The sequence below is a fragment of the Pantherophis guttatus genome, chromosome 4 (genome assembly GCF_059756535.1).
Source record: "Pantherophis guttatus breed Tessera chromosome 4, ASM5975653v1, whole genome shotgun sequence".
NCBI lineage: Eukaryota > Metazoa > Chordata > Lepidosauria > Squamata > Colubridae > Pantherophis > Pantherophis guttatus.
The window spans coordinates 10,174,906-10,197,252 of NC_142066.1; the positions used below are offsets into that span (position 1 = coordinate 10,174,906).

Genomic DNA, 22,347 nt, shown 5'->3' on the forward strand with positions numbered 1-22,347 from the left:
GGAAAGTGAGAGCAAAATAAAGGGAAGTTTTAATCCTTCTATCCCTAACAATTTGTTTTCTTTTGTAATCCCTTTTTCTTATCCTTCTTCAAGTAGCTCCACAAATTTCTTCAAGGGATTTCTTTTAACAACTCAGCTGGAGAAAGAGTCTTCTTTAAAGACAAAAGGGAAGGTCAAGGTGGTTTTGACATTGTCAACATGATCACTTTTCCGAACACATCTTTTCAGAGAGTTAAAGTTGGCGAGTTAAGGTCCAATGCTCCAGAAGGAAAAGAACTCATCATTAAGAGGAACACAATCCTTTGGCACCCTGGATTTAACCAGGTAGGTAATCATGATTGTGTAAAAACCTGCACAAATATGCACAGTAGAAATCCAAGTTGATAAAATTCAGCAGCCACTTGGGAAATAAAATACTATCTGCCTCCATACAAGAAAAAAAATCAGAAACTGTTTTAAAGCTCTCCCTTTTCAAAATCTTTTATGTTCATCACCAGGTTCTTCCACTTTCTCGGTGTAATGACCATTGTTCCCCTGGATATTGGAAAAAAGGAGATGAAGGAAAAAAATTCTGTTGCTATGACTGCGTTCGATGTTTGGAAGGGAAGATTTCAAATCAAATGGGTATGTTAGACATTCCAGGAAGCTTTCCTTAACCAGATATCCTTAAGCAAACTGTAACACAATACTTTAGGATGCATATCATTATTAGATTTATGAATACTTCAGGGCAAATATTCATTTTTTAATCCTTGAATCACAATCTTAACTTATTAACAGATTAACAGAGTTGGAAGGGACCGTGTAGTCCAACCCCCCACACAAGCAGACCCTACACTATTTTTGACAGATGGAAGCCCAGTCTCTCCTTGAAAGTGAGAGCTCCATTGATGAAGCTCCCACAACTTCTGAAGGCAACTTCTGTTCCATTGGTTGATTGTTCTCACTGTCAGAAAATTTATCCTTATTTCCAGGTTAAACCTCTGCTTGTTCAGTTTCCATCCATTATTCCAATTCCAATCCATGTATCATTCAGGTTTCTGCAGGTGGTATTTCCTATCCAGATAGATGGATAGATGGATAGATGGATAGATGGATAGATGGATAGATGGATAGATGGATAGATGGATAGATAGATAGATAGATAGATAGATAGATAGATAGATAGATAGATAGATAGATAGATAGATAGATAGATAGATAGACAGAAAGACAGAAAGACAGAAAGACAGACAGACAGATGATATATGGATGGATGGATGGGTGGGTGGGTGGGTGGATAGGTGGGTGGATCCAAATAGCTAGAGAGCTAGAGGATAGCTAGCTAGATAGTTAGACAGACAGACAAACAGACATCATGTCATCATATAAACTCTATGGCTCAATAATCTCTCTCTCTCTCTCTCTCTCTCTCTCTCCCCCTCCCTCCCTCCCTCCCTCCCTCTCTCTATATATATAATATATATTGCATTTTCAACCTTATTTGAATTAGTTGTTCTTCTCTCTACAACTCAATAAACAAAATATTTTTTTTGTAAAACCTGGACCTATGGCTGGTAAAAGGTCAGGGAGAGAAGCAACCAAGAACTAAGGAGAAATTTCCTGACAGTTAGAACAGTTAATCAGTAGAACAACTTGCGTCCCGAAGTTGTGACTGCTCCAACACTGGAAATTTTTAAGAAGTTATTGAACAACCATTTGTCTGAAAGGGTATAGGGTTACCGGACCAAGCAGGGGGTTGAACTAGAAAACCTCCATTGTCCCTTCCAACTCTATTAATTGTTAACTGAAACTTGATCTGCCATTTTCTGGGACTTTATCTTCTATGAAAATGTGAAAGTAAGGGAAACAAAAGAAGCTTCAATAGAGAAGGAAAGATCTGTAAATGGATCAAATATTCATATAAGACTCTAATACCTGTAGAACCTAATTAATATATCAGAATAGAGCTGAAACTTTTACTTTACTTTTATTAGACTTCTATACCGCCCTTCTCCCAAAGGACTCAGGGCGGTGTACAGCCATATTAAAACACATAAAATTTACAAAATTTAAAAACCATTAAAATCAAATATACAAAAATTTGGCACACAAATTAAAAAAAACTTACATACACCCATTAAAATTCATATTCATGTTAGGCCAGCCCGGCTTTTTGAAACTAGAGGGTCTTCAGGGCGCGGCGAAAGGTGCGCAGGTCTGGGATCATACCCACATCTAGTGACAGCTTGTTCCAGAGGGGTGGTGCCCCCACAAAGAAGGCTTTCTCCCTGGGCGTCGCCAGTCAACATTGTTTGGCCGACGGCACCCTGAGGAACCCCTCTCTGTGGGAGCGTATTGGCTGGTGGGAGGCTGTCGGCGACAGAAGGCGGTCTCGTATATACCCTGGTCGTTAGTCATGGAGCACTTTAAAGTTGGTGACCAACACCTTGAATCGCACCCGGAAGACCACTGGGAGCCAGTGCAGCTCACGCAGGAGAGGTGTTACGTGGGTTCGATGAGTCACCCCCATAATCACCCGCGCGGCCACATTCTGGACCAGTTGGAGCCTCCAAGTGCTCTTCAAGGGGAGCCCCATGTAGAGAGTGTTGCATGAAAGGAACCTTGGAGGTCTTCTTGTCCACCCCTCTGCTCAAGTAGAAGACCCTATACCATTTCAGACAAGTGGCTGACCAGTCTCTTAAAAACCTCCAGTGATGAAGTCCCCACAACTTCTGACAGCAAGTTATCCCCCTGGTTAATTCTAGTCACTGTTAGTCACTAATTCCACATTGCTCCTCTCCTTCATTACTTTCCATCCATTGATTTACCATATATCCATTGTTGTATCCATTAATTTTCATCCATCCATCTACCTACTCATGCTGTCATCATAGAATACAGAAGCATCATAAAATTCAGGACAAAATTCAGGGACCACAGTAAGATACTTTTTCCCTATATTGAAAATCCAATCCTAAAGGAAATTTATCCAGACTGTTCTTTGGAAGAACAGATACTGAAGTTGAAGCTCAAATATTTTGGCCACCAAATAAGAGAAGAGTCATTGGAAAAGACTCTGTTGTTGGGAAAGATTGAAGGCAAAAGGAGATGGGGACAGCAGAGGATGAGATGGTTAGATACTGTCATCTACACAATGAACATGAATTTGGGCAAACTCCAGGAGACAGTTGACGACAAGGCCATGATGTTGCAGGGAATCAGACATGTTAGTGTTTGAACAACAACAATTCTAAACATAAGTGTATGTAATTTTATTTTTGCTTGTTGAACCACACCTTTTTCTTCAAAATAAAAATACTAATGTTTCCTAGATTACTCACTCTTTAGGAAGGAGAAAAGCTAGAGGGTTTAAATGAATTATATTGGAATGAATCTAAGATGTTCTCCATCTGCTTCTTTTATTGAAATCTGAGGTCCATCATCAGAGTTTTCTTCTCCATTTTTCGAAATTTTCAATACTGTATTAATTTTGAAAATGTTAAAAAGACTGCATTTTAAGAGTAATTGCACTTTATTTTATGCCAACCTTAAATGATACAATAGAAGAAAAACTGTGTTTATATAGAAACACAATCAAATTGATAGCCATTGGAAACAACTCAAAAGAACAACATGTGGCTCCCACTCTGAAATAAAATTTAAAAATATGGAATGCATAGATAACAAATTCCTTGACTTTTTTTCCAGATATGGATGACTGTTTTGAATGTTCAGAAGATCATTATCCAAATAAGGAAAAGATAGAATGCATTGTGAAACCGGTGGTCTTTCTAAATATTGAAGAAACCCTAGGAATTGCTTTAGCCTCAACGGCTCTTTCTTTCTTCTTCTTCACAATGTGGGTACTTGGCACTTTTATTAAACACAGGGATACTCCCATTGTCAAAGCCAACAACCGGTCCCTCACCTACACGCTGCTTGTCTCTCTTCAGCTCTGTTTTCTCTCCACTTTGTTGTTCCTCAGCCAGCCTGATAAAGTGATCTGTCTTCTCCGACAATCAGCTTTTGGCATCACTTTCTCAGTGGCCATTTCTAGTGTACTGGCCAAAACTATTACTGTGGTTGTGGCTTTCATGGCCACTAAACCAGGATCTCAAATGAGGAAATGGGTGGGGAAAAGATTGGCTTTTTCTATTGTCCTCTCATGCTCTCTCTTCCAAGTATGCATTTGTATTCTTTGGTTGTCAACATCTCCCCCAGTCCCTGAGTTGGACATGCACTCAGAGCTCCAAGAAATGATTTTACAGTGCAATGAGGGGTCAGCTCTCTTCTTCTATTGTGTCTTGGGCTACATGGGTATCTTGGCCATCGCCAGCTTTGTTGTGGCTTTTCTTGCCCGCAAATTACCTGACAGCTTTAACGAAGCCAAGTTCATCACCTTCAGCATGTTGGCCTTTTGCAGTGTGTGGATCTCCTTCTTTCCAGCCTATCTGAGCACAAAAGGAAAAGCCATGGTAGCTGTGGAGGTCTTCTCCATCTTGGCTTCCAGTGCTGCATTACTGGGATGCATATTTTTGCCAAAATGCTACATCATTGTTTTCAGGCCTCAGCTAAACCACAGAGAGCAACTAATAAAGAGGAATTAGTACATCATATACTTTTTCTTGTTATACTGACAAAGCAGAATAAAAAAGTCTATTTGCTGTGTATATGAAACAAATAGAAGTTATTTCTGTGAAAGGAGGATATTTGGAAGATTATTATGATTATTAATATTTATTAATGTCACCCGTTCAAAAAGAAGTGTTCATGATGCTGCATTTTCAAATATTTTTGAAGATTGTTTAACCTAACCTCTCTCATCCCTTCAACACCTCACCTCAAGAAGATTTTGAGAATCTAGATTTCTTTAATACTGTTGGGGGATTTCAGATACTGACTCAAAGGATATCCAAACTCTTTCATGGTTTTTATACTTTTTGTTCATCAATCACTGTATCAATAAAGTAAAAAGCTGATTAACATTTCATGAACATGTATTTGGTACAGTATCATGGGATATCAGTTTTCAATTGTTTAGGGTTCTTTTGAAATGTAAAATTTAAAAAGTTTCTGAATCCGGTACATTTAATTGAATTTGAAGGTCACAAGCAGTCATCATTCTATTTCCATTGTGACCTATTATCTGATTTTAAAAATATTGGAAATGTAGTGAAATGAAGTGATGTGAACTGGATTCTTTCTGTCTTGTCCTTTATTTGACACATATACTTTGCCGTATATGTACATATAAAATTTAATTTGCTTTGTTATATATTGTTCCTCTGTAACCTTTCCATGGAATTGTGGAAAAATAAATTGTGGATATATCAAGATACCAGGGTGCCTACCGTCCCTGTCTTATCCCCATTTATCTGTATTTACTTCCTTTGTTCATATTTATGTTCATACCTATACTTATTATCTTGTACATGTTTGACAAATAAAAAAACAAACAAATAAAAGTTGTAGTGTTCTGTTTGTTACTCTTCAGAAGAAGAATCCCGAAAGCACCTAAGGACAGAATGAACTTGCTATGATGGAGAGATGATAAAAGATTGAATAAGTAAATGATCGCCCATCCCCAGTCAATTAACATTTCTTCTCCTACTTTCTGGTGCTTTGAAAAGTACATTGACTCCCCTCTTCTTTGTGGCAGCCTCAATAAGATAAACAAATTACTGAAGTCGTGGATATATTTTTTTTTCTCTTAACATCAACTGTGAACAAGAAAGGAATCAGCACTCATGAAATTGGTTGTAGACTTTCATTTGATAGGGTAACAATAAAAGTTTAAAAGATGTTCAAATGCAATCTGAATGGAACCAAGACAAGTAGATAAATGGCTGATTGGCTCCAGAAAAAAAGTAATATCCAAATTATACAATTAGTTATTAGAATTTGATAGAGCAGAGGAGGTGGTAAAAGAACCGATGTGCCGAAATGAATAAACTAACTTTAGAATTTTAAAAAAAGAGGATTCGGAATATTATGTGGTTTGGGAAAAATGGTATAGATGGATAGACAACAGAAACAAAAATAGGTAATATTCATAAGGAAGTTGAGGATGCATATAATGTAGATTTTATGTGAACTGTTAATCCAAAGTATATAAAAATGACAGTCTGTTTGAATATGTATTAGTGTTTTGGAAAAGAAAAACTACAATAAAAATTATTTATAAAAAAACCAGAAAAAAACCCAAAACAAATGCAAACTGAAGTTCATGGGATTGTCCAAAGCAATGGTGGTATAATTTTGAAACTTTGATGAATACCATGTTCTCCCATCGTAGAGGTAGATTCAGACGATCAATTCTAAACATTTTCTTGGAAGCTCACATATCCAATGCCATGAATAGCTACTAGTAGTGAGTATATTTGTAGAATAGGTTTAATTTTCTCCAAGTGTCATTATTTCTGGTCCTCATGACACAAGATGGACCTCAGGGAAGGACTTTAGAAAAGTAGAGGGAGAACCAGATTATGCAGATAAATACTTCATTCTTTAAAATTGGTTACTTACAACTTGGCAGGGCTTCCAAAGAAAAGGAAAAGAGAGAGAAATTTATAGTGCCATTGTTAATTTCCAACAATCTGGTGTACACAAATTGGAAGAGAGAACTGAATCAAACAAAGATCAGCTTCCTTTTAAAAAGTGGAGGAGGTTTTCATAAGCCTGGTGACCAGTAAATAATTTGTAAGAAGCTCAAATGTTTCAATATTCATTAGATTTAATTGCCCATTTTAAAAAAAAACATTGAAAAGATTAGTTTATGCTCATAAACAAATGGCATTTCCACTTTTCTTGGATTTTTTTTGCCATACCCTAACCCCGTAAACTCCCTCTCAGTTGTTACTGAAATTGTCACATCTACATGGTGGATTTTCATTGTTATCTTCTCCAAGTTTTTCATGACCTCCCATCTACAATAAGTACGATCTCTATAAGGACCTGTATTTTTCAAAATCGCTGGGTTTTTTTTTTTTTTTTTACACTGATACACCCAGTTAACGCTGTAGTCTCTATTTGTTTCTATAAATGGCTGGGAAATACTGCAATGGTTAATGAAAATTGAAGCATTAATCTTTTCTAAGCAAAAATTCTTCAGTTCCATGCTAAGCTAAATAATAGCTATTGCACATCTTGTTTATTATGAAGTAAATAATTAAATTTTCCTTGAAGAGTCCAAATTACTATAATGGGTTTATCTGCTTAAAGCTCCAGAGATTTTCAGGAAAGCGGTGAAAACTAGAAAGCATGGTTGAAAGAGGTTATAAATGAACTCCGGTTCCATGAAGAGCTTGAGGTGGTGGGAGGAGTCAAACAGGGGTATTGAGTTCGTTTCCTCCAGCATCTGTTCTTTCTTTGATCAGACCAATTTCAGGTTGTAGAAATCTCAGTCATTATATATTTCTGTATCTCCATTGAAGTTAAAAATTTAGGCTGATGCTTTTCTCTTAGGAGGCATGTTGGGAAAACCCAGGATGCTCAATCACATCCATTGGTGTGGGTTGATACGTTGGAGACCTCTTTTAGAAGATTTTTTGACTGTTGATGTATTGTTCTTTCTGATGTTCCCCGTGATCAAAGTGAATGCACTCAAGTGTCCAGAGGTTGATCCTTTTCCGGTTCCACATGAATGGTACCAACCTGGTGATGTCCTCATTGGAGGGATGGCTTCACAGAACCTCTATGCCTTCAGTGAATATTCATTTTATGAACATCCATCTCAGGAGCTCTATGAACTTTCAGAGTAAGCAAATCTCATACCTTTCTTCTCCTAATGATCGTTTCTAGATATCCAAATCACTTCCTTCAATTTACAAGGGTCTTAAAGAAGGCAGATGAAGTCAGAAGTCAGACCAATCATTTCCTGATTTTGTTTTGAGATTTCAGATCCTTTGTCCCTATAGAAATGAGAGAGACTTTATAGTATTTTGAGAAAAGTGATACAAATATGAATTTGAATGTCTAAGGAATAAATACCATATTTTTCCGAGTATAAGATGCACCTTTCCCCCCCAAAAAAAGGGGGTGAGAATCTGGGTCCATTTTATACTCTGAATGTAGCCCCACCAGCTTCTCAAATGGAGGTATCAGAGGCTAAAAAAAGCATCAGAAATGAAGCTTCAGAAAAGAAGCCCCCAAACAGAGATTCAAAAAAGAAGCCCTCAAACAGAACTTCAGGGGCTTTTTTTCTGAAGCTCAGTTTTGGAGGCTTTCAGGGGCAGGAAAAAAAGTTTTTTTCTGAAACAGAGTTTCAGAAGTTTCAGAGGCAGAAAAAAAAGCAAAAAAAAGCAAGGCACAGAGCTCACAACCAAGGAACCTGTTGCTAAAATTCACCTCTGTGAACAGCTGATTGGGGGTATTCCGGGAGGCTGATCCATCTGCCAATCAGCTTTTTTCTTATTTTCCTCCCCAAAAAGTAAGGTGCATCTTATACTCCAGTGTGTCTTATATTCTGAAAAATACAGTAGATTACTGATGAGACAGAACACCATGTAGTTCAGGTGTAAACCATATAATACTTCATGCTGTTTAAGCTTGATTATTTATTTTTTGAAGATATTTTGTTATTAGGTTAGGTAATATCTTTATGTTCTAAACAGCATTGCAAAGCTTTTAATATGTTACCTCCTTGGGAGGCAAAATATTTGAAAGGGAACAATCAAGCTCGGAGAGCACCACACACTTCACAATACCTAGAATATAAATACATAAAAGTAGGATTCATAATATAGGAAGAAAATGTTCAGAAATGATCATTCATCTTCACAATCAACACATTTTCTCAGAAACAGGAGGAAAAGGAAGAACAAATATTGCTCAAAGAAGAGTAAAATAAAGAAATGGAGTAGCTTTCATGGCTACTAAGCCAGGTTCTTCAATGAGAAAATGGGTGGGTCAAAGATTGGCTCTTTCCATTGTCCTTTCTTGTTCTTTTCTTCAAACAGTTCTTTGCATTCTGTGGCTGGCAGCATCTCCTCCATTCCCTGAGTTAGACATGAATTCCCTCATTGAAACCATGATTTTGCAATGCAATGAAGTCTCCATCTTCATGTTCTATTGTGTCCTGGGCTATCTGGGCCTCTTGGCTATTGCCAGCTTTGTTGTGGCTTTTCTTGCCCGTAAATTACCTGATACCTTTAATGAAGCCAAGTTCATCACCTTTAGCATGTTGGTTTTCTGCAGTGTGTGGATATCTTTTGTTCCAACCTATCTGAGTACCAATGGAAAAGCCATGGTAGCTGTGGAGGTCTTCTCCATTTTGTCCTCTATTGTTGGGTTATTGGGATGTATCTTTTTCCCAAAATGTTTCATCATTATTTTTAAGCCAGAATTAAACACCAAGAAACGACTAATAAAATGAAGTGATTACATCAGGTGAATATTATTTTTCCACATGTACACTGAGTTTAAATGAGATGGCTATAATCAGTTAAGAATTAAGCAAATAATTATTGGGGTTATTTATTCATTTATTTGTTATGGCATAATAGAATATGGCAATGTTTCTTGACAACTTTAAGATCTATGGACTGCAATGCCCAGAATTCTCCAATGAGCTGTGTTGGCTAGGGAATTCTGGGAGTTGTAGTTCATACAGCTTAAAAGTTGCCAAGTTTGAGAAACAGTGGAATAGAGCATTAATGCATAAAATTCACAAAAACAGTACAAAGAATATGAATCAAAGCATAAAACACCAGAACAGTGAATTATTTTGAAAATGCACAATATGAATGATGAATAAAATTATGAAAAAAATTAAATTATGTATGAGCAGTCATTAGAGTACCTATGCCTATGGCCAGATATTTAGATCATTTAGACATTGGATAGCAATATCCTCAAGGTGATGTAGTTCTTGCAGTGAACCTTCACTGGGGCATTCCATCTCAATATGATGTAAAGCTTCCAGGTTGTTCTCACCATCACATTTAGTATTATCACCAATTCCCATTTGTTTTTCCAATATTGGAATATGCCATTGTTGGTTTGGATCTGATTGAGTGCTGTCTAGTCTTCCCTTCGAAGATCAAAACCAGAAGTGTATTGAACTGTGTCAGATACTAAATCAAACAGATCTGGTTAGAAGTTACCGATTCCAGGCACCATACTGTAATATCAAAGTCTATCAATTAATATTAATCAACCAGCAATTAATTGCTGTAGGTTTCCATGGTGGATTACAAGATATGAGTCTGAATATTTGATCATGATATTGATTGTGTAAGTCTCTGCATTCTTGCCCTCATCCTCAGATGTATATTTTTTATAGCCCCTTGGGATACACTTTTTAGCTATGGAAAGTAGCAATCCCACAACCAATTGTCATTTTCCTCTTTCGAGGGGGGGGGGTCCATTGGATGATGTGGTCAGGTTCAGCACAAAAACTTTCCATTTGGCTTTTTGAAAAATCCATCAAGGCTTAGGGGTCGATCTTGCAATTGGGATCTGCACTCCAACATTTAACAACTCATACCTGTGCTGTCTTCAAGGAAAATCCGTCAGTGCTCTTTTTTTACAATGCAATGGTCTACTGTTCATATCTCTGGAGACAAAACATAAATCAAGATTATAGTTCTTACTCCATCTGGAAGTGGAAGCAGTAGTGGGTTGCCCCTGGTTCGGACCAGTTTGCAAGAATTGGTAGTAAAACTAGCGGGAGGCCACGCCCACTACCCCCGATGTCATCATCGGTGATCCCATTGCAAACCGGTAGTAAAGGTAAGTAGAACCCACCCCTGAGTGGAAGGTAATCTTAACCTTCATGAATCAAGAATACATTTTCTTGGAATGTTTCAGTGTTTAGAAGACAAATACCCAAGCAAGAAACATTGTCTTCCCAACAGAAGGACTTTTCTGTCATATGAAGAAATCTTAGGCATCCTTGTCATTCCACTTGCAATTTTCTTGTCCCTCGTCAATGCTGCAGTGTTAGGAATGTTCATTAAAAAAAAACAGTTGTCAAAGCCAACAATTGAGACTTCACTTATACTCTCCATATCTCACTTTTCTTCTGTTACTTCTTGGGCACCAGGGAAAGAGACCTGCCTTCACCACCAACCACCTTCTGGCATTATTTTCTCTGTGGCTCTTTCCTGTGTGCTAACCAAGTCTCTATTGCCTTCGTGGCCATAAAACCAGGCTTAACCACAAAGAAATGCATAAGGGAAAAAATGGCCCTTTCCACTGTCTTTTCTTTCTCTGTCATTCAAATGGGCATCTATCTGATGTGGTTGGCTCACTCTCCCTCCCCACCCTGATTAGTTTATTTTATTTATTTATTTACATGTATTTATATGCCGCCCTTCTCTCGAAGGACTCAGGGCAGTGAACAGAAGATTGAAAAACAAACAACAACAGAATAAAATCCTAATTAAAACCAATTAGAAATCTAAAATAATTAAATAGTAAAAACCCCAGAATCAGAATCAGCCCATTTGATCGAATAGCCAAGTCTTCAGGCCACGGCGGAAAGACTGGAGATCGGGTGCCAATTTGGATGTGAATTTGTTCATTGGAGAAACCATTGGGCAGGGTATTGAAGGATCTTCAACAAAGTTCTATTTTGTCCTAGGCTACATGGAGTGGTGAAATCCAATTATTTTTACTACCGGTTCAGTGGGCATGGGCACACCAAGCATGGTGTGGTTTGGTGGGTGTGCCAGGGGGAGGATACTGCAAAATCTCCATTCCCACCCACTCCAGGGGAAGGATACTGCAAACTCCTTATTCCCTCCCCACTCCTGGGGGAAGTATATTGCAAAGTCTCCATTCCCACCCCACTCTGGGGCCAGATAGAGGTGGTATTTGCTGGTTCTCTGAACTACTCAAAATTTCTGCTACCGGTTCTCTGAAACTGCTCAAAATTTCCGCTACCGGTTCTCCAGAGCCTGTCAGAACCTGCTGGATTTCACCCCTGGCTACATGGGCTTCCTAGCCATTGGAAGATTCATTGTGGCTTTCCATGCTTGAAAATGACCTGCCAGTTTCAGTGAAGCCAAATTTATCACCTTCAGCATGCTAGCATCTTAGATTATATACAAAGGGAAATATTATTTACAAATCCAGTATGCACGTCTGTACAGAATAATATAAAAATACAAAGTACAATATCAACTCTTAACCCACTAAGTGTCCAATGCTATTTCTCCAGGTGTTTTCAAAACAGGTTCAGTCTCAGTCATGCATTACATTATCTAAAAGAAAGATGTCGACTGGCTACATAAAGAAAATTGTCAGGTTGCCTATTATTCAATGATAATTATGTCCCTTATGAATTACTGAAATCACTGCATTATTCTAGAAGGCCAAAACACCAGAAGTTCTGTGCAGAAAGGAATAGGAAGTGAGAAACAATCCACATAAATATTTCAAGAGCCACATGGAGGCAGGAAAGGGCTAATGCTGAATCTCTGGGCTTCACTTCCACACATTCTCTATCTCCTGCCTTCTCTGCCAGAACGTCTCTTTCAATGATAGACCCAGATATTTTCTCCCTAAGCAGAGAGTCATGAAATTACCTCTTCTGGTATTCCTGATGAACAAAGTGGTGACTCTGAGCTGCCCTGCAAGTGATGCTTTCCTTGTTCCACATGAGTGGTACCAGCCTGGTGGCCTTATCATTGGTGGGATGGTGTCTCACATTGTTTACCACTTTTATGAAATTAAATTTAAGGAGCATCCGTCTTTAAAAGGTTATAGCTTACCACTGTAAGGGTTTTCTTTACTTTCCACGCAGTTTCTAATCTTAACCAAATCCTCTAAAACTTTCTGAAAACAAATGAAAGCCGTTTGAACATAAATGCTGTGTTTTTGTAATGTTATCTAACCCTGTTTGTCTTTCAAGTGTATTTGGGTGTGGGAGAAGGAATAATTTCCATTATATTATGTTAAAGTCTTTCTTGTAAAATGTATGCAAGAAGTCCTTTGAGGAACGTTTAGTGAGATGAAGGTACTTTTTAAAAAGGTCTACATGATCTATTCATATTCAGATTAGTGTTCTGTGGATAGAAAATAAAAGTGGTAGCTTGAAAAAATCTAATCTATTGTTGTAGTACACATCTGTTGCAAATCATAGAATTATTGTGTAAAAAGTATACTTAAATTCTGCACTAATTATTGAGGGTTTTAGAAAACCTGTAAACTATCTACTTCAGTAAGAGGCAGAAATGCTTCTTCTTCTTATATTATGTTGCCACCTTACAAGAATTGTAGAATCATTTTTGAACTGGGGTATTTAACCTATTTGCAGTGTAATAACCAAATTCTACCAGCACGTCCTTGCTTTGGCCTTTGCTGTGAAGGAGATCAATGAGGACTCCCAGATCTTACCGAACATCACTCTTGGGTTCCACATCTATGATAGTTATCTCAATCCAAGGATGACCTATCGCACCACTCTGGACCTGCTTTTCAAATCCCAGGAATTTGTCCCTAACTACAAATGTGATAGCCAGAAGAATCTCATGGCCATCATAGGAGGATTAGGCTCGGATACATCATCTTATATGGCAGAAAGTGTAAATGTCTACAAAATTCCACAGGTAGTTTGGGTGGGGGATGAGAGAGAAACTTTGACTTCTAATGAATGTTAGATATTAGACGTTTTCTATGCCTTTCTGCAGGACTTCACTGAAGTCCACTTTGCAATCCTTCTCTAATTGGATGTCACAATGCAGTGTATTGGCTCGAGCTAATGCAATTTTAAAAAATCAAAATCTTTTATCATGATCACAGATCAGAAAATTAAAATAGAAAACATATAATTAGAGAACAACCTTAAACCTGCTTTTTGACCACTATCTGGCAATAGGTGGTACCTCTCCTTGCTATGTCTTCATTGGGGTCTGATAAAAATAGTTTAGTATAAAACTCAACTGTGTTTTCTGGAGTTGTTGGACGATTGGTGCACTTGGGTCTTTTTGGAGATCTCTATAAAAAAAGCAGTAAAGGAGAACATACTGAACTGTTTCCATTTCTCCAGACTCTTATGGATAGCCTTTCATGCTTAAATGTTTTATTCTGGCAGCTACAAAGAAGAGCAGAAGGTAGGTCAATAGGTCTAGCTCTAAAGAACATAGAATATAGAATAATAGAGTTGGAAGGGACCTTGAAGTTCTTCTAATCCAACCCACTGCTCAAGCAGAAGACCATATACCATTTCAGATAAATGATTGTCCAGTCTCTTTTTGAAAGTCTTCAGTGAAGGAGAACCCACAACTTTTGAAGGCAAGCTCTTCCATTGGTTGATTTAGGAAATTTCTCCTTAGTTCTAGGTTGCTTCTCTCCTTGGTTGCTTCTAGGTAGCTTCTGTCCAGATTTAGCTACATTCCAGGTGTTCATGAGAACTCTGTATCAAGATGCTAATTTTGGTTCATAATCCAGTTGTATTGCATAGGTGAGAAAATATTTTATTTTGAAACTTTATTGCTTATATTGATCATCTTCCCTAATCTATGAATAACTGGAGAAATTTTCACTGTAGGGACACCTTCATTCAATTTACATCCAGCAAGCAATCATTTTTTCCCATATTTCCCCCTTGCTTCTCATGAATAATGGCTCTCCCTTTTTTTTAGTTTAGTTGACTTATGGCTCTTTTGCCCAAGAAGAGTTCCAGACTACTAAGTTATCTTCACTTTATTGCATGGTCCCAAAAGAGGACCATCAGTACACTGGAGTTATACAACTTCTTCTTCATTTTGGATGGACATGGATAGGAGTCGTCACTCTTGACACTATTAAAGGAGAACGTTTCTTCCAGAAACTGCAGCCATTGCTTTCCCAGAATGGCATCTGCATAGCTTTCTCACATAATATTCCACAATTAGTAAACTTGGAAAACGTGTCTGAATTACTTCAGGGAAACTCAACTATCTGTAATAAACTGATAGATGACAAAGCAAATGCTTTTCTTGTCTATGGAGAACCATTCACAATTTTGTGGCTCAGAATGGTTGTGTTTCTATGTGATCTAGAGGATAAAGAGAGCACATCCTTTAGAAAGGTTTGGATCCTGATGGACCCAACTGATATCATACTGACAGCATTTCAAAGAGATTTTAATCTCCAGGTTTTCCATGGGGCTCTTTCCTTTACAGTGCACTCAAGAGAAGTTCAAGGCTTCAAAGAATTTCTTCAAGGCATCAAGCCTTCAACCCACAAAAATGGAATTTTTCAAGAAGTCTGGGAGCAATTGTTTGACTGTTCATTTTCAAATGAAGAATTTTCCTTAATATCTGATCAAACTTGTAGTGGAGAAGAAAATTTGGAGAATTTGCCTGCGCCTCTGTTTGAGTTGCAGATGACTGGCCAAAGCTACAGTATCTACAATGCTGTCTATGCAGTGGCACATTCTTTGCACGAAGTGGTGAGTTCAAGATCCCAAAAGAGAGAGATTCTAAGATTTGAATTTCCAGATCTTCAGCCTTGGCAGGTAATGTCTCAAAATATGTTTTACCTATCTTTTGTTTTAGTGAATAGTCATTTCCAAGAAAAATTGAATGAAGAAACATCTGAAGGCAGTGTTTCTTTAGTTTGTGCCCAATACACTTTTCTAAAATGTGGAGATTTCATTTTTCTGATTAGTATTTTGTGATTTAGTCAAAAGACTGGATTGTTAGACTTCATTTCCTGGAAAGTGAGAGCAAAATAAAGGGAAGTTTTAATCCTTCTATCCCTAACAATTTGTTTTTTTTTTTTGTTTTTTTTTGAATCCCTTTTTCTTATCCTTCTTCAAGTAGCTCCACAAATTTCTTCAAGGGATTTCTTTTAACAACTCAGCTGGAGAAAGAGTCTTCTTTAAAGACAAAAGGGAAGGTCAAGGTGGTTTTGACATTGTCAACATGATCACTTTTCCGAACAGATCTTTTCAGAGAGTTAAAGTTGGAGAGTTAAGGTCCAACGCTCCAGAAGGAAAAGAACTCGTCATTGAGAGGAACACAATCCTTTGGCACCCTGGATTTAACCAAGTAGGTAATCATCACCTGCACAAATTGCATCTTGATCCAGTATGATCTGTTGATCTTTGTCTGTTAAACCATATTGAAGGTAGTCACTTTCCAAATCTGATGTCTATTGTTGAAAGGGGGGAAAAAGGCATGTTCTGCACAAATGTTCATTTACCAAATTGACAAACTGGTATTATGATTTTAAAACCAAGTTTACATATGTGTGTTACAATTCCATTTGAAATTGGAGTTGGGCGGCATAGAAATGTGACAAATAAAAAATTACAAGGATCGTATCATTTACATTAGCTTGCCATCATGCCAATTATTTAATCGTTTTGCTCCTCTTCAAGTCCACTTACACACCCTTGTAATTTCAACCCCTTTTTAATGTGCAGTATAAATCCAATCCAATTTTTTTTAGTTGATATTAGTTTTGCATATCGATGTGTGAATGGTGAGATACCTGAGATTCATACATTTCAATAAAAATAAACATCATATTATTACACACAATTATTACATTTCATTTTCATTGCTTCATATTATTTGCACATATCCTTCACTTCAGTTCTAAACCTTTTTCTTACTCTTACTCTTCCATATATCTTTATATACTAGTTGTTGTTGTTGTTAGTTGCGAAGTAATGTCCAACCCTTTGCAACCCCATGGACAAAGTTCCTCCTGGGCTTTCTGTCCTCTACCATCCTCTGGAGTCCATTTAAGCTCACACTACTGCTTCAGTGACTCCATCCAGCCATCTCGTTCTCTGTCGTCCCCTTCTTCTTTTGCCCTCAATCTTTCCCAACATTAGGTTTTTCTCTTGTGAGTCCTTTCTTCTCATTAGGTGGTCAAATATTTGAGTTTCATCTTCAGGATCTGGCCTTCTAAAGAGCAGTCAGGGTTTATCTCCTCTAGGACTGACTTGTTTGTTATATATTATATAATATATAAAATATTATATGTTATATATTAGTATATATATATATATACTATAATTCCTCTCTGATTTATATCTCTATTTTAGCTTTCCCCCCTTCTGTCATTATAATATTCAGATGTGATAATAACATTTCTTTTCTGTTCCCTACTATTACCACACATATTTTTCTTACAATACATTCTTTCATTTCCAATCACCCATTATTTAATTCTAGCATGTTTTATATTTATTTGATAATACTATCATTCAAATTTTAATTTTCCAATTAATAACTTAATTCTTCTTCATACCTCTGTTCATTTTTCCCATCCTTGAAATTCTGTTATTAATACACATGTTTATATTAAAATATATTCTTCCAATATCTAATCACCTGTTATTTAATTCTAGCATTTCACTATTAGCCATATTTTTATACATATTTAACTATCACACTACATACAAACTAATTATCCAACTTATATAGTTCTAATATTAATGCACATTATTACAATACTTTCCTGAAGTCTCTTTTGCTTTACTTTTGCTTTCTTTTTCCTTTATCCATCATCTCTTGCCCATATCGCAATTTTTAGTCTTCTTTTTTTGGGGGCGGGGGGGTGTTGCCTCCCATATCCTTCTTTTGATTCTTTTAGTTCCTATATATTTAAATCTATTTTTTGACTATGTATTCTAGGTTTTTCTCTCCTCTCTACTTTTTCCCACTGTCTGGTTTTTTTAAGATGTCTGTTCTAACCCCTGTCTTTTTTCTCCAGCTATCTTCCTGTTTCTCCCATTCCCTTTTTAAATCTTTTAAGATATTTTTCTCTTGTTTTAATTCCTTAGTCACTATTAATTTTATTAGTGTCTCCTCCTTGTTGTCTTCTTCTTGCTGGCTTCTCAGTTCTGCTGTCTCCTCCATTTTTTCTAATGGCTCTATTTCTTCCTCATTGTCCTGGTCTTTGCTCATTGTTCCTTGTATTATATTTTCCAACTTTTGGTCTATGTGATCAAATATTTCCATCATCTCCTTATGTTGTTCTTTTATGAAGTCCTTAATGTTTTGATACATCAACTCAATTTCATTATCTCCATTTGCTTCCATTTTATGTTATATTGTTGCTTAACAGCTCTCCTTTTAGGCCAATTGTCCAGAAATTATTAAAAACAAATTTTAAATGTCTAATCAACAGGCAGTCAATCCAATTTTTTTAAAAAACGGGGTTGTCCACACCTTTTCCGAACACTTTTATTTGTTCAACAATGTTCAGGGGTCTTTTGGCTAAAGATCTTGTTTAATGTTCAATGGTTTTAAAGCAAATACTTGTAATCCAGCAAATGTGGATGGTTATTCCCAAGATTGCACAGTTTTCCTTTTAGCAGCAGATTGCACTCTAACTTCAATTTGCTGCAGCCTCTCTGCGTTATTGCTGACAATTCTGATTTTAATTATTTAGAATTGTAAATCCAATGTGGGCAGTATTAATAATAATAAAAAAAAGATTCAGGATATAATTCCAATGTTTTACAATGTCTTTTCAATACCACATCTTGCACTTCGAGAGTTCAAATTTCTTTTTCTTGTTTTTTTAAAAGTTTTATGGAAAAAAAAACTCCATATTTTTTTAACATTCATATTCACCGCTGGCAAATGGTTCTAATTATGCTTCCACCTTAGATTTCTTGGGGTCATTTTCCAATAAAAGTATTCTCTCACCCAGTTCACACACTGTTTCCGCTCCAGGACTGTCTTAGGTGTTCAGACTGTCTTCAGCTTCATGGCAGCCATATTTGCTGCCACTGTTCCATGTCTTTGGATGAGGGGGATTTCCTAGTCAGGGAGGAGAGATGCAGCTCTCTTCGACCCGCCAGGCAGTCCCCCTTTACTTCACCACCCCTCCAGGGTGGCTATGACTCAGTTTTGAGCCCTCTGATGAGGAGTGATTGAAGTGGGGCCGCAGAGGTCACGGTCCAACTTCTGAAAGCTCCAGGAGTACAATCGGAGGTTCTCACAGTATAAATCCATGATGATAAAATTCAGCAGCCAATTGGGAAATAAAATATTATCTGCCTCGATAAAGGAAAAAAATCAGAAACTGTTTTAAAGATCTCCCTTTTCAAAACCTTTTATGTTCATTACCAGGTTCTTCCACTTTCTCGGTGTAATGACCATTGTTCCCCTGGATATTGGAAGAAAGGAGATGAAGGAAAAAAATTCTGTTGCTATGACTGTGTTCAATGTCCGGAAGGGAAGATTTCAAATCAAATGGGTAGGTTAGACATTCCAGGAAGCTTTTATTAGATATGCTTAAGCAAACTGTAACACATTTAGGATGTATATAATTATTAATAGCAATAGCACTTAGACTTATATACCACTTCATAGTGCTTTACAGCCCTCTCTAAGTGGTTTACAGAGTCAGCCTATTGCCCCCAACAATCTGGGTCCTCATTTTACCACCTCAGAAGGATGGAAGGCTGAGTCAACCTTGAGCCTGGTGAGATTCGATCTGCCAAACTGCTGGCAGCTGGTGATCAGCAGAACTAACCTGCAGTACTGCACTCTAGCCATTGCACTGCCGTGGCTCATAATTACTAGATTTATGAATACTACAGGGCAAATATTCATTTCATTACCTGTGGCTCAAACTCAACTTGCCATTGAGATGCCTACAGGTCATGTTTCCTATACAAACACATGCATTGCTATGCCAATCTTAAATCATCATATCTTCATTTAACAACCCAATAATCCCTTGTGAAATGGAGTCTGGCCAACTGAATGGAGCTAGCAGAGTGTTTACTGGCTGGATGCCCTTCCTGACACCAATGCGGAGTTTTGTTCAGCAGATACATTCTCATTGTGCCCAGAGAGAGAAATATCTTCCTCTACCAAGCATCGAATTCTCAGCTTCCTAATTGTGAGGCGAGAGCTCCACCTCTAGGCCAGAGCACCACTCCTTTATGCCAATCTTAAATGATACAATAGAATTAAAACTGTGCTTACATACAAACACGATCAAACTGAGAGCGATTGGAAACAGCTCAAATAACATGTGGCTCCCACTCTGAAATAAAACTCGGGAATGCATAGGTGACAAATTCCTTGACTTTTTTCCCCCCCAGATATGGATGACTGTTTTGAATGTTCAGAAGATCACTACCCAAATAAGGAAAAGATAGAATGCATTGTGAAACTGGTGGTCTTTCTAAATATTGAAGAAACCCTAGGAATTGGTTTAACATCAACAGCTCTTTCTTTCTTCTTCCTCACAATGTGGGTACTTGGGACTTTTATTAAACACAGGGAGACTCCCATTGTCAAAGCCAACAACCGGTCCCTCACCTACACCCTGCTTGTCTCTCTTCTGCTCTGTTTTCTCTCCTCTTTGTTCTTTCTCAGTCAGCCTGGCAAAGTGACCTGCCTTCTCCGACAATCAATGTTTGTCATCACTTTCTCAGTGGCCATTTCTAGTGTACTGGCCAAAACTATTACTGTGGTTGTGGCTTTCATGGCCACTAAACCAGGATCTCAGATGAGGAAATGGGTGGGGAAAAGATTGTCCTTTTCTATCGTCCTTTCATGCTCCCTCTTACAAGTATGTATTTGTATTCTTTGGTTGTCAACATCTCCCCCATTCCCTGAGTTGGACATGCACTCAGAGCTCCAAGAAATGATTTTACAGTGCAATGAGGGGTCAGCTCTCTTCTTCTATTGTGTCTTGGGCTACATGGGTATCTTGGCCATCGGCAGCTTTATTGTGGCTTTCCTTGCCCGCAAATTACCCAACAGCTTTAATGAAGCCAAGTTCATCACCTTCAGCATGTTGGCCTTTTGCAGTGTGTGGATCTCCTTCTTTCCAGCCTATCTGAGCACAAAAGGAAAAGCCATGGTAGCTGTGGAGGTCTTCTCCATCTTGTCCTCCAGTGCTGCATTACTGGGATGCATATTCCTGCCAAAGTGCTACATCATTGTTTTCAGGCCTCAGCTAAACCACAGGGAGCAACTAATAAAGAGGATTTAGTACATCATATACTTTTTCTTTATGTTTCTTTAAGTGTTTCTTTAGTACAACACTTTTTCTTGCTATACTAACAAAGAAGAATAAAAAAGTCTATTTGCTGTGTATATAAAACATATAGAAGTTATTTCTGTGAAAGGAGGATATTTGGAAGGTTATAATGTCATCCATTCAAAAAGAAGTGTTCATGATGCTGCATTTTCAAATATTTTTGGAGATTGTTTAACCTAACTCCTCTCACCCTTTCAACGCTTCACCTCAAGAAGATTTTGAGAATCTAGATTTCTCGGGTACTATTAGGAGATTTCAGATATTGATTCAAAGGATATCCAAACTCTTTCATGGTTTTTATACTTTCTGTTCATAAACCACTGTGTAAATATAGTAAAAGGGTGATTAACATTTTATGAACATGTATTTGGTACAGTATCATGGAATATCGGTTTTCTATTGTTTAAGGTTCTTCTGAAATGTAAAAGTTTCTGAATCTTGAAAATTGTTTGAATTTGTAGGTTACAAGCAGTTATCATTCTATTTCCATTGTGACCTATTAACTGATTTTAAAAATATTGGAAATGTAGTGAAATGAAGTGATGCGAAATGTATTCTTTCTGTCTCATCCTTTATTTGACACATATACTTGCCATATATGTACATATAAAATTTAATTTGCTTTGGTATACATTGTTTTTCTGTAACCTTTCCATGGAATTGTGGAAAAATAAATTGTGGATATATCAAGATGACTTGCCCCATTTTGGAAGGCCTCCTGCACCAACCTGGAAGCCAAAACGGAACACTTGGGGGCCTTGCGTGCCCCCCGTACCCTGTTTTGGGCCTGGAAAGCCTCCTGCATAAATCTGGAAGCTAATAAATAATAAATAACTTTATCGTCATTGTACGTGTATACACAGTATACCCATACAATGAAATTCACTTAACACCTAAAGACCAGATCCAACACGCATAACAATCCCAAACACACTCCCACCCACCACAATTCTCCACCCCTAAACCACCCAAATATCCACACAACAGACCAAGTAATACTGTCCAACAGTTCACTGATGGTGGCCCTTTAGTTCATTGTTGAGTGCAATTATAGCTCTGGGATAAAAACTATTCAGAAAATGTATGGTCTGAGTTTTAATTGTATCTTCTGCCAGAAGGCAACAGTCCAAAAAGATTGTCAGCAGGATGGGAAGAGTCTCTGAGTATGTTGAGAATGTTATGTAACTTTCTCAAACAGTGAGATTCGAAAATGTCATCCAGGGCTGGTAGCTGGAGTCCGATGATATTCTGGGCAGTTTTAATGATTCTCTGTAGAGCTTTTTTGTCCACTACAGAGCTTCTCCCATATCATGCAAGAATGCCGTATGTCAGGACACTCTCAATGGTGCTGCGATAGTAGGACAGAAGTAAATGCTGAGATAGATTTATAGATCTAGCAAGACCCCAAAA

General features: G+C 37.5%; 2 protein-coding genes across 2 annotated transcripts; both read left to right on the forward strand.

The window, feature by feature from the left end:
- The first annotated feature begins 483 nt into the window (after positions 1-483).
- LOC132711890 (vomeronasal type-2 receptor 26-like) lies at positions 484-4,589 on the forward strand. Its single transcript, XM_087893302.1, has 3 exons — positions 484-514; positions 556-624; positions 3,691-4,589. Exons 1-3 carry the CDS (start codon positions 484-486, stop codon positions 4,587-4,589), a joined length of 999 nt encoding a protein of 332 aa, XP_087749428.1.
- A 3,069-nt stretch (positions 4,590-7,658) lies between these two features.
- LOC132711891 (vomeronasal type-2 receptor 26-like) lies at positions 7,659-21,290 on the forward strand. Its single transcript, XM_087893303.1, has 5 exons — positions 7,659-7,738; positions 14,021-14,039; positions 14,576-15,427; positions 19,008-19,134; positions 19,991-21,290. Exons 1-5 carry the CDS (start codon positions 7,659-7,661, stop codon positions 20,887-20,889), a joined length of 1,977 nt encoding a protein of 658 aa, XP_087749429.1. The 3' UTR covers positions 20,890-21,290.
- The last annotated feature ends 1,057 nt before the right edge of the window (positions 21,291-22,347 follow it).

Coding starts and splice junctions, on each gene's coding strand:
- LOC132711890 (XM_087893302.1), top strand. CDS start 484: ATGTTCATCACCAGGTTCTTCCACTTTCTCG. Junction 515..555: donor CAGGTTCTTCCACTTTCTCG/GTGTAATGACCA, acceptor GGAAAAAAGGAG/ATGAAGGAAAAAAATTCTGT. Junction 625..3,690: donor GAAGATTTCAAATCAAATGG/GTATGTTAGACA, acceptor CTTTTTTTCCAG/ATATGGATGACTGTTTTGAA.
- LOC132711891 (XM_087893303.1), top strand. CDS start 7,659: ATGGCTTCACAGAACCTCTATGCCTTCAGTGAATATTCATTTTATGAA. Junction 15,428..19,007: donor CAGATCTTCAGCCTTGGCAG/GTAATGTCTCAA, acceptor GTTCATTACCAG/GTTCTTCCACTTTCTCGGTG. Junction 19,135..19,990: donor GAAGATTTCAAATCAAATGG/GTAGGTTAGACA, acceptor TTTCCCCCCCAG/ATATGGATGACTGTTTTGAA.